The following is a 10,783-nucleotide window of genomic DNA, read 5'->3' as shown; positions in this document are numbered from 1 at the left end:
TACAAAATGTTAATTCACTGACTGACCTTAACTTAATATACAATGGTGCTGCAAAGAATATTATAAGATCAGCCATCTAAGTACCCATGGAAATCTTTTGAACCCCTTGGACTTGAGAACCGGTGAAGTAAAAGTTTCCGCGACGTACTGCAGCAAAGAGAGGTAGGCAATTCTGTGTCGAGCTTCAAGGCCCGGAGACCAATATGCTCTCCATGGATTTCACCCACCGCCAATCACACTCTCTTTTCATTCCTCTCTTCAGTGCTGGCAGTAGGATGATCGTCCGATATGGCCTCGTAGTATATCTGACTTTGTTTTTCACATATACGTGATTTTATTGACTTACATGAAGAAATTGCTCCGTTGATGTATTTCTTATTGCCTGGTTTGTATCATAATTGCCTATTGGGGAAAGTCTCTTCACATTCATAATATTTGTTTCTCTATTGAAGTTTAAGGAGCTGACAGGTTCGTAAAATGCTATAGCACGTGTATGCCGTTCTCTGAATAATGATTTTATTCAGTTTTCATATCTGTTCAAGGAAAATAATGCTAGACAGAAGAGGAGAGGTTAAGAAATGAGTATGAGGAAAACATCACATTTCTAGTCTTTTATAAGTGCACTGCCAAACGTACACTAGGCGAGTTGTCGTACTTAAATCTGACAGTCTGGCAACAGTGTTAAGGCCGTCGTGTTGTCGGCTAAGGCGTAGAGGAATCAAAGCAGACCACACTGCCAGTCGCTAAGATATTTCCGTCCACGCCACGCACCCACAGCAAGAAGCATTAACTACCGCTACCACCACCAGTACCGCACTTTGGCACCTCGCTGCGCCTGAAACCCGGGCCGACTGTCTCCCTGAAAACACCACGTGACTTGACAGTACTATCCTAACAGCGAGGTTTTGTTACCACCACTCCCACCAACACGTCAAAAACTTTTCAAGGCCAGCTGACAGGTTTTCATACGCCTTGGCAAAACACTGACGCCTACTGTCAAGACTCAACGCAGCACCACATAGCAACCCACGGCCACTTCACCGGTGCTGCATGTCTCCCATACCCAACTGTATATAACTACAAATTCAGTGTTGGATTTGAGCCTCTTCCCATCGGCAGACATGACGTGGTCCAGGACAGCTCTCTGGCTTGCAATAATGCTGATGGTGCTGAGCAATCCTGTAAACGCTCGCAGTAAGCATATCTTTTTTATTTTGTTTTTATTCCTAGTCATGATAACGTGGCAAGCTGTGCCTATATCACATTCATTATTAGACAACTTCCAATCCCAAACTTAATGAATGACATAATGGATTACATTTTGCGGCGCTTCTCCACTACACCCAGAAGGCTCATTTTGAAGTTAGATGCGCTTTAAAGGCGTTTTTTTTTCTTCTTATGATTCTATTAACAAATAAGTAAAATATCTACATTTTCATCAGGAGAAGCACTTGAAAACCTGGCTAACCATTTCTGTGGCTCTTACAAATAGTCGTGGTGAGAGAGCATAGCGTATCAGAGTACAAACCTGATTAGTTGGTCATAATAGCGAATGTGACAATCATTGTGTCAGATGGATCTCTTCATGTTTCTGTTTTTCCTCCCAGCTTATTTTTCTAGCTCTCAGAATAGAAGTATAAACACGTCCTTTTTTTCTCTCTCTATTTTAACAGAATTAAGACATATTTCTTAAACTTATTTCCGCTCCTGGTCATTCTCTCCAGTACGTAAAAGAGGAAGGCATGGTAACAGGAAATTAATTAAGTCAGGGCAAAGACTGACCTTGAAAGAGAGAGGGAGACAGGGTATTCCCGATATTAGTGATGAAATATCAGGGACTGTATTCTATAACACCGCGCCACAGTTCCTCTACATTCTAAAGGCTCTAGTTAAAGTTGCACGATTTTTGATGGTGTTTTGATTCTAGTGACAGATTAAAAGATTCATACATTATTTACCGAACAAACACACTTAAGAACGTATCTGATAGTCTTTATGGCCATGGGAAACAGTCATAGTGAAGAGTAAAGGGTTTCAGAATGCGTTTGTCATGGCCACACTTCACAATACTCAGAGGAGCGTGATTCCGGCGTGACGTGCATGACAGAAGCACGCGATAACATTGTCTTAACTCGGGATTTAGACGGAAGGAAGTTTATTTTGACAGGAAACTTTACCGGAAATCCGAAACGACTGCCAGCTGCGTTAGGAAGCACCGTGAGTCACGCGCTGGGCAACCACGGTGACCAGCGCAACTTTACCGCGGTATTGTGTTCTTACTGTCTGGCATATAATACACACACACACACACACACACACACTCTCTCTCTCTCTCTCTCTCTCTCTCTCTCTCTCTCTCTCTCTCTCTCTCTCTCTCTCTCTTTCTGCGGGATTTCCACATAATCAAAATCAAATAACTTTTTCCTCTTATTTTATGATAATAACACTTCCTTCAGTCTAAGTTTTCATATTGACATTATTAACGTATATGCGAAACCTACAGAGAGAGAGAGAGAGAGAGAGAGAGAGAGAGAGAGAGAGAGAGAGAGAGAGAGAGAGAGTCCTTTGGGAAAACCACGTCGCCACAAAAGTTCACTCACTTGAAGGAAGAGGGTGCTAAGGAACGTGTGTGTGTGTGTGTGTGTGTGTGTGTCTTGGTAATCACTCCACAGGTTATGCAAGTAATGTTAGATCTCAGAAAGAAGGAAGTGACTTTGTTTATAGTGATCTCTCTCTCTCTCTCTCTCTCTCTCTCTCTCTCTCTCTCTCTCTCTCTCTCTCTCTCTCTGCAGGACTTTCATACAGTCAAATAACCTTTTCACTTTTAAGATCTTGACATTTTTATTCTACTAAGTGATAAACGTGTGTGTGTGTGTGTGTGTGTGTGTGTGTGTGTGTGTGTGTGTGTGTGTGTGCGAGCGTGTGTGTATGCATTTGCGCTGTGAATTCTTTCCGAAAAGTGATCAGCTGGTTTTTTTTATTTACGAATTTGGATTTACTTCACCATTATCTGAATTCCGGAGATAGATAGATAGATAGATAGTTAGACAGACAGACAGACAGACAGACAGAGAGAGAGAGAGAGAGAGAGAGAGAGAGAGAGAGAGAGAGAGAGAGAGAGAGAGAGAGTGGTAGTCATTTCACTACGTAGGATGAGATCATAATGGCATTTTATTATCACATGATGGACGAACACGGAAAGTTTAGCACTGGAGCATAAAAGAGGCCTTGAGAAGAGAGATCTGGTAAGCCTGCCATCACTACTGCACACTGAATTAAGCATTGACTATTCCTACAACCCTGTAATACCATCTAAGTGAAGGATAGAAATGTGCAAGATAAACCTAGTTGTGGATATTGATGCCTTCTAAAATAATTCTTTATTTCTGATGACCGTGTTCTAAAGCGCTTTGAACTTCGACTAGTACTATTTCTTCAGGGCCACAGAGATGATTGTTCGGTTCTTTAAGTTGCTTCTACTCAATGATAATGCGAAAAGTCATGAAAACTCCAATAACTTCAATAGAACGTAGTAAATAGGAGAATTTTTTCTTTACTGACCATGCAAAATAATGCAAAATTACAATTAGAATCTTGAAAACATAAAAACTGCAATGACTCTACTAGAACATGGTAAAGAATATAGCTCTCACGAGTGATGATGCGGAAAATTAACCAAACAACTACCAGAACCATGAAAACTTCTATGAAAACTGAAATGCGTAACTTTACTAGAACATGGTAGAGAAAAGAAGGTCGAAAAAAGTTCAAAGGTCGAAATGTAAGATAATACGCTCATGAGTTTTACGATTTGAGAATGCTATTACTCATTTCAGGAAGAAGATCGCGAAACAGAGGCGGCCGTTCACGTTCACAGGAGAGGCAGCAGTGGTCGATGCCGCAGATGCTGCAGGGTCAAGTGCCTGAGCAGGGTGAGACCACTGACCTCTGGCTCCCTGTGCAATTCGTGCAGACCCAACAACACCCGCTGTACGAGAACCCTTGGTTGCCTCAGCTCGCCGCCAACCTTCCACGAGACACCTGGGCGCCCATAGAGATCGAGCAGACGCAGCAAAGAATTCCTTGGTTCGAGCAGCGGCCACAGACAAGTAAGTGTGATAATTGTGTTTGTTGTGCTTCTTTTTCACCTGTTTTGTTAAGTATGTATTGCCTCGTACATTTGCCAGTCGGAGAGGGTTCTTGCCAGAGTTTTCATATATAATGTTAAGTGGTGCGTAGTGGAGGAGGACGAGTCAGGTTCTGCGAGGACGTCGGTGTTAAATTTCCCGAGACGTAGAATGTGTCTTTGAAAGTGGTGTAGACGCGTCAAGATGCAGTACATTATTGAGACTTAGGAAACAGAGAGCCTCAGTTTTCTTCGCTGTCGTAAGCGGTGACCTCATGTTGCTGCCTCGATTTAGCAATTTTTTTTTTCTTTAGCCTCTCTTCCTTCAGCTGCAGCATAGTTCACGTAGATAGGGAAGTGGATGAGTGGAGCAGATTTAGTAGCCATTATCAACTGGGAAACGATTGCGAAAATATTTAAGAGAAGTTTTACCTAAATTTATGGCCGAGAGAGAGAGAGAGAGAGAGAGAGAGAGAGAGAGAGAGAGAGAGAGAGAGAGAGAATAATAGTTACTTTTTTCCATTCTTATTCTTATTCAGATAACTGCACCTTCCATTACAAGAGTGTTCCGAGGGAGCACATTCACCCTTTCCTTGTGGACACGGAGCGGAAGAAACTCATCTACCCGGACATTGTGCGTGGACAACAGATCGTAACATTGACCAGTGGGACTACCTTTCTCGCCTCCTGTCCCGGCACTGGCAACTACCTCGTCAGGAACAACAGGCCTCGCGTGTACATCACCTGCAAGAACTCTCAGCTGTATCGCGACAGGAATGTAAGCCTTGCGATGCTGCCACTTGTCTTGTACAGATTTTGGTGTGTTTTGTCAGAAGCGCACGGAATTTGAAACGCTTGCGACACCCATAAACTATTTTCAGAGCGTATAAAGATGTTTAGTTAGATTTTTATCAGGTTTTCCCATCCATTGATGATGCAGGATCCTTATGAAACAATCGAAATCCTTCAAAAAGTGTCCAATAACCACGTTTTGAAGCGTTTTCAACTCTCATTTACTATTTTCAGTGGCTACAAAGATGCTAAGACGGATTTTCTTGCTAAACAGTTGAAATCCATTGTAATTTCAACCACAGCTTGTTTAAGGCGGGTCTACACGTGTTAATATGCGACTGAAATTGCAAGTCTCTAGAGGTATCGACAGAGTTCTTCTAGTCGGAACACGTTCACACAAAGCGACTGCAAATATCGGTTGGTTGGCAAGAAGGGATAGTAAACACACAGGTACCCAACAAGAAGTCTATCTCCGGTGACAATGACGATTGCGATCAAATTAAATCATCACAAGTATTCAATCCTCACCTCTAACAACACCCTGCATAGAGGGAAGCAGTTCTTGGAGAGTGGCAGCTATCTCGTCGAATGTCGATTTGCGTATGTGTTTTTTGCTGTATAATTAATTTTTAGGGTCCCAGATGTGCTCTTGTTTTCCCTCACCAACTCCAGCATCTTCTCTACATCTGTACACCACATTTTCAAACCTTTCTCCGTGACATCACAACGTAAACAAAGTCGGAAATTGACTGAACAAAACCAACATGCCGGTCTTGTATTCCGACTGGTTTCTCTACTCGCTAGGCACCGATATTTACTCGGAATCTTTACCGACTTGCAATTTCAGTCGCATATTGATACGTATGAACACGCCTTTAGAACAGTCGAAAAGAAATGACAATCTGAAGTAGTCTCTGAGGTTGTAACCCGTGTGAACAAAAGAGAAAGAGCTCTGATAGATTTTAAGGGATACTGTACAGGAATCAAATGGTGAATGCCTTTGGTCAGTGATGTGGCCTGTCTGATTGTATTAGTTGTAACAGTAGTAGTAGTAGTAGTAGTAGTAGTAGTAGTAGTAGTAGTAGTAGTAGTAGTAGTAGTAGTAGTAGTAGTAGTAGTAGTAGTAATAGCAGTGGTAGTAATAGCAGTAGCAGTAGTAGCAGTAGTAGTAGTAGTAGCAGTAGTAGTAGTGGTAGTAGTAGTAGTAGTAGTAGTAGTAGTAGTAGTAGTAGTAGTAGTGGTGGTGATGATAGTAATAGTAATGACGATAGAAGTAACAGTAGTGGTGGTGGTAGTAGTAGTAGTAGTAGTAGTAGTAGTAATATGGTGAAATTATGGCCTTGGTCTTAATGATGCTATAGTAGTAATAGTGGTAGTAGTAGTAGTGGTGGTGATGGTGGTGGTAGTAGTGGTAGTAATGGTAATGACGGTAGAAGTAACAGTAGTGGTAGTAGTAGTAGTAATATAGGGAAATTATGGCCTTGGTCTTGATGATGCTATATCTGCTAACACATTTGATCAGTAAAATTAATTTCATTATTTCTCGGTCGCAGAATCCAATATAAAAACGCTCTTCACCCTCTACTCTGCTCTGCTCACTCCCTTATTGCCTCCCTCAGCCGGTGTCTTGGGAGGACCTGGGATGTTACAAGAAGGTCAAACCCACACTGAAGTCAGGCAGGAGCTGTGGGAAGGACAGCAGCATGTACTATATCGGGTGGAACATTCGCCGGAATCTCTACCTTCGCCAAATATCTGTCTGCTTTAACACAACACTGGAGACCACAGTGTTCGTCAGCCACACGATACACGGAAGGTAAAACATTGATAGTTCTTATGTGAGTGTGTGAAATGCTGTTGTAGATTGTTAACTGGAAAGGAGGGAAAATGAAGTTTTTTTTTTCCTTTTTTTTTCTATCTTGTTCTCCATGGTTTTAAATTTTACTCGTGTTGGCCTGCGGTTTAACTCCGTCTCTGTGATATGATGCGATGACAGATTTTGCTTCTACATATAGATTCTCTCTCTCTCTCTCTCTCTCTCTCTCTCTCTCTCTCTCTCTCTCTCTCTCTCTCTCTCTCTCTCTCTCTCTCTCTCTCTCTCTCTCTCTCTCTCTCTCTCTCTCTCTCTCTCATGAGGAGTGTACAGGTTTTGTCTTCCGTGGCCTCATCAGATGCAAGTTTCTTAAAATTAGAAAAGCATTTCTTTAACCTGGAAATTAACACAAAACTACATGTGTAAGTTCACTGAGTTTCTTTTGTTCGTGTTATCGTTCCTCATTATCATTTCCTTTTGTTCCTTTACGAGATTAATTTTGGATTTTCTAGGCTATAGACATAAAATAACTGCCGTCTAGAAAAAAAAGTTAAGAATCTGAAAGGAAAAAAATGTCTAGTAATTGAAAAGACTGAATGTCTCCTCAGATTCATCGACGCCAAGGTGGTGGAGCCGTCGAGGCCAAGCTTCAAGAGTGCCAGCATGTTCTCTGTGAGTCCGAATCGCTCCTACAGGAAGGCCAAGCAGGTGGAAATAGCATCACAAAACCTGAGGTCGTTAGATGAGCTTTCCGGCAAGGGGCAACACTTCCTAGCCAGGGGACACTTGGCACCTGACGCGGACTTCGTGCTGGAGGCGGAGCAAGATGCCACATATTATTACATCAACGCCGTCCCTCAGTGGCAGGCTGTCAACAACGGGAATTGGAGGGTTGGTCTATACTTTTCACTGTTTCTACAACTCGCTGAGTCCTGTAGAGTAAAGTGTAGCCGCTGTGTATCCTTATACGTATGTTTTTTTTCTCATAAGAATTGTTTTAGAGGAAACTGATGTGTTTTATTGGGTTTTTAATGGTGATTTTGTTCTTCTAAGTTGTGATACAAAGCCATTGTTAAGATATTACGAGAATTATGAAAACGCCCTTAACTCTTAACGTGATTCACTGTCTTCCTTCAGTCCCTTGAGTCTTCGGTGCGGGAGATGGCTGAGAAACGAGAGGCCACTCTGAACGTGTATACAGGTACTCACGGCATCCTGAAGCTGCCGGACATGAACAGCCGTCCCACCAAAATGTTCCTCAGCGGAGAAATGGTGCCGGTGCCAGCCCTCATGTGGAAGGTGAGGACAAATACCACACTAGAGGGTATTGCGTACATTATTCATGTTAGTAGGGACATTAACAAACCGTTGTTCTGTTTTTGTTGATATCTTTTAGTTTATTTCAATATCACACTTTGCTTTTGTGTATGTTGGCAGTCAACTCTCAAGAATTAAAAGTGAAACATGGAGTTGTTTCATATTAGAAGGCTTGTACCGTGAAACAGACCCACTCAAGCGTTTTTTCCCATCTGCAGGTAATTCACAATCCCGCTGAGCACACTGCTGTAGCCATTGTTATGGTAAACGATGTGAAGGAGAGGCCATCGTCAGGTCCCTGGAGCTCGAGATATCCGGTGTGTTCTGACGTGTGCTCCCAACTAGTTTGGGTTGACTGGCAAGTTAATGATGTGACTGAAGGTCAGACCTTTTGCTGCACTGTGGACGAACTTCACTCTACCATCCCTGATCTTCCAAGACTGGGTCCAGTAGGTCTTCTCGTGTAGTCATTTGGCTGCATAGCAATCTTTTACACGTACTTTAAGAAATATGAGCTTTTAATATTCATATACTGAATGTATGTGTGCGCGTGTGTCGCTCTCGGACATGTAGTATATAGTGTAGTATATTAGTACGTATACTATAACAAAATGCCACGTATTCTTGCTTTGAAACCTCGTTCTCTCAGAGCAAAAGTCAATAAAACAAAGCATCGATGCCTTCTACAAAATCTGGCTTCCTGCATAACACAACTTGGTAGCTGAAAACACATCCAGGCCTGAACTCCTTGATAGTTTCACTTGGTCTCTCAGAACTTTGGTCTTACCTGTTAGCTGAATCTCGGAGCGATCATGCACGGGTGATAACTCAATGGACACTCAAACACAATTTTCGACTCAGATACAAAGTTCCCTTAACTCGCTGGACTCAGGGAAGAAATATATGTTTTTAATAGTATCTAGAAACTACGAAAAAAGTAAATAAGTTCGATCCTGCCTAGAAAATTGTTCTTTCTTGGTAGATCACGGACGGATCTGTGTTTAAAAAAAAAAAAAGAATGAGAAGTAGCTAATTCCAATCATCCAATAATTTTTAACTACATCAATAAATGGTACCTGGTGTGATTACTTCCCTTATTAATGAGTGACTGTTATCTTAATTAAGCTGCGTTGTTGTGAATCAGGCAATTGCACGGCATTGTAACATTAGCCGGATCAATCTCTATCTTAGCAGCAGACAGATGCAGACAACGACCCAGACAGGCCTTTAGTATGTAGGCCAAGCGATGCCCTCTACATGGCCATGCATATCACTCATAAACACTGCAGTACAGAAACTCCCTTCAGTCGGTTTATGGCCAAAATAAACAAAATGCTCATGTCAGCTTCTTTTACGGACGGACAGGCAGACAGGTGGGGGGAAAAAAAAGGCAAGAGTACTGAGAACTCTTAGTAATAAAGATGGTAATTTTACACACAAAGATGGTGCCAATACAACTGAACTGTTATCTCTCTTTGGTGAGTGTGAGTGTGAACAGAAGCGTGTCTCTTGTGTCTCTTGTCCTGTGAGAGGCTGGAAGAATTTGAGCTGTTTTTACCTTTTTCTCTTTATGTGTCTCTGCATGTGTGTGTGTCTCAGATAGTCGTTTATTACAGTGCAAAGTTCTCAACGCTATGGTACTTTTTTTCTCCCATTGCTCGAAATGGTATCAGTCTGGTTTTGTACTGCAATGCTGTGATTCCCATACACATACTCTCTGTCTGTCTGTCTGTCTGTCTGTCTCTGTCTGTCTGTTTGTCTCTCTCTCTCTCTCTCTCTCTCTCTCTCTCACACACACACACACACACACACACACACACACACACACACACACACACACACACACACACACACACACACACACACACACACACACACACACACTAATCTAGGTTGTGGTGCAAGTACTGAACAGTGACGCCACATAAGAAAAGATAAAAATTAACTAAACAGGTAAGTAAAACAAAGAAAATAAAACAAACACGCGCAACTCGAGAGGCCGACCAGAATGTGTGCCGCCCGCCATGCCAGGTGTGACAGGCAAGAGGAATATCAACTTCCCCCGGCAAAAACAGGAGAGAGGAGGCGATGGCGCGGTGTCTCATTTGCTCGTCCGTGACTCGTGAAGGTTCTTGTCTTGTCCTTGTCCTTCAACTGAACATCGTAAATCAAGACTTCGTGCGGCATAATGAGCTGTTTGAACTACGTGGCTGGCAAAGCAATCATCTCTACACAGTGACTACCATTAAAAAGTGGAAAGGTTACGAAGGCAATGACTCTCTTTAGTACCAATAGGAGGGGAATATTGCAAGCGTCACGCGCTCTGAGGGGAGAGAGGCACGTGGGAGGCAGGGGGGGAGTGCACGGGCTGAGATTTCACAGTGGGGAGGAAGGTAGAGAGCTCCCGGACATCCTAAGGAGGGACTCGATGTGCTTGACTGAGAGATGTCCAAGATATGACTCCCTCCACACACGTCAGAGTGAGAGATGAAAGACTTTGCAGGTCGTCACCTTCACAACCCAGAGTGACTTTATACTCATGGATTATTTCAATCAGGTTCATGTGTTTAATCAAGGGTCACTTCTTAAGGATACGAGTTTCATCCCGGCTTATGATTATTGGTGGCAAAGATAGCGCTCTACCTGTATCTTTGTTTATCTATTTATTTCGACGTTAGAGGTGCTCTGGCTAAGGGCTCCAGAAATGTAGAACAAAACGTCCACTGAAGTGCCAG

The 10,783-nt window shown here is 42.6% G+C and overlaps 1 protein-coding gene across 1 annotated transcript; it reads left to right on the top strand.

The window, feature by feature from the left end:
* The first annotated feature begins 589 nt into the window (after positions 1-589).
* On the top strand, positions 590-9,679 carry LOC123503922. The gene is made up of 7 exons (XM_045254033.1): positions 590-1,194; positions 3,837-4,109; positions 4,666-4,904; positions 6,538-6,734; positions 7,340-7,622; positions 7,869-8,030; positions 8,267-9,679. The coding sequence occupies exons 1-7, from the start codon at positions 1,122-1,124 to the stop codon at positions 8,513-8,515; spliced, it is 1,476 nt and encodes a 491-aa protein (XP_045109968.1). The 5' UTR covers positions 590-1,121; the 3' UTR covers positions 8,516-9,679.
* Positions 9,680-10,783: the final 1,104 nt, after the last annotated feature.

This window comes from Portunus trituberculatus, chromosome 15 (genome assembly GCF_017591435.1).
Source record: "Portunus trituberculatus isolate SZX2019 chromosome 15, ASM1759143v1, whole genome shotgun sequence".
Classification (NCBI taxonomy): Eukaryota; Metazoa; Arthropoda; class Malacostraca; order Decapoda; family Portunidae; genus Portunus; species Portunus trituberculatus.
This window is presented reverse-complemented; position numbering and strand designations above follow the sequence as displayed.

Coding starts and splice junctions, on each gene's coding strand:
- LOC123503922 (XM_045254033.1), top strand. CDS start 1,122: ATGACGTGGTCCAGGACAGCTCTCTGGCTTGCAATAATGCTGATGGTG. Junction 6,735..7,339: donor AGCCACACGATACACGGAAG/GTAAAACATTGA, acceptor ATGTCTCCTCAG/ATTCATCGACGCCAAGGTGG. Junction 8,031..8,266: donor TGCCAGCCCTCATGTGGAAG/GTGAGGACAAAT, acceptor TCCCATCTGCAG/GTAATTCACAATCCCGCTGA.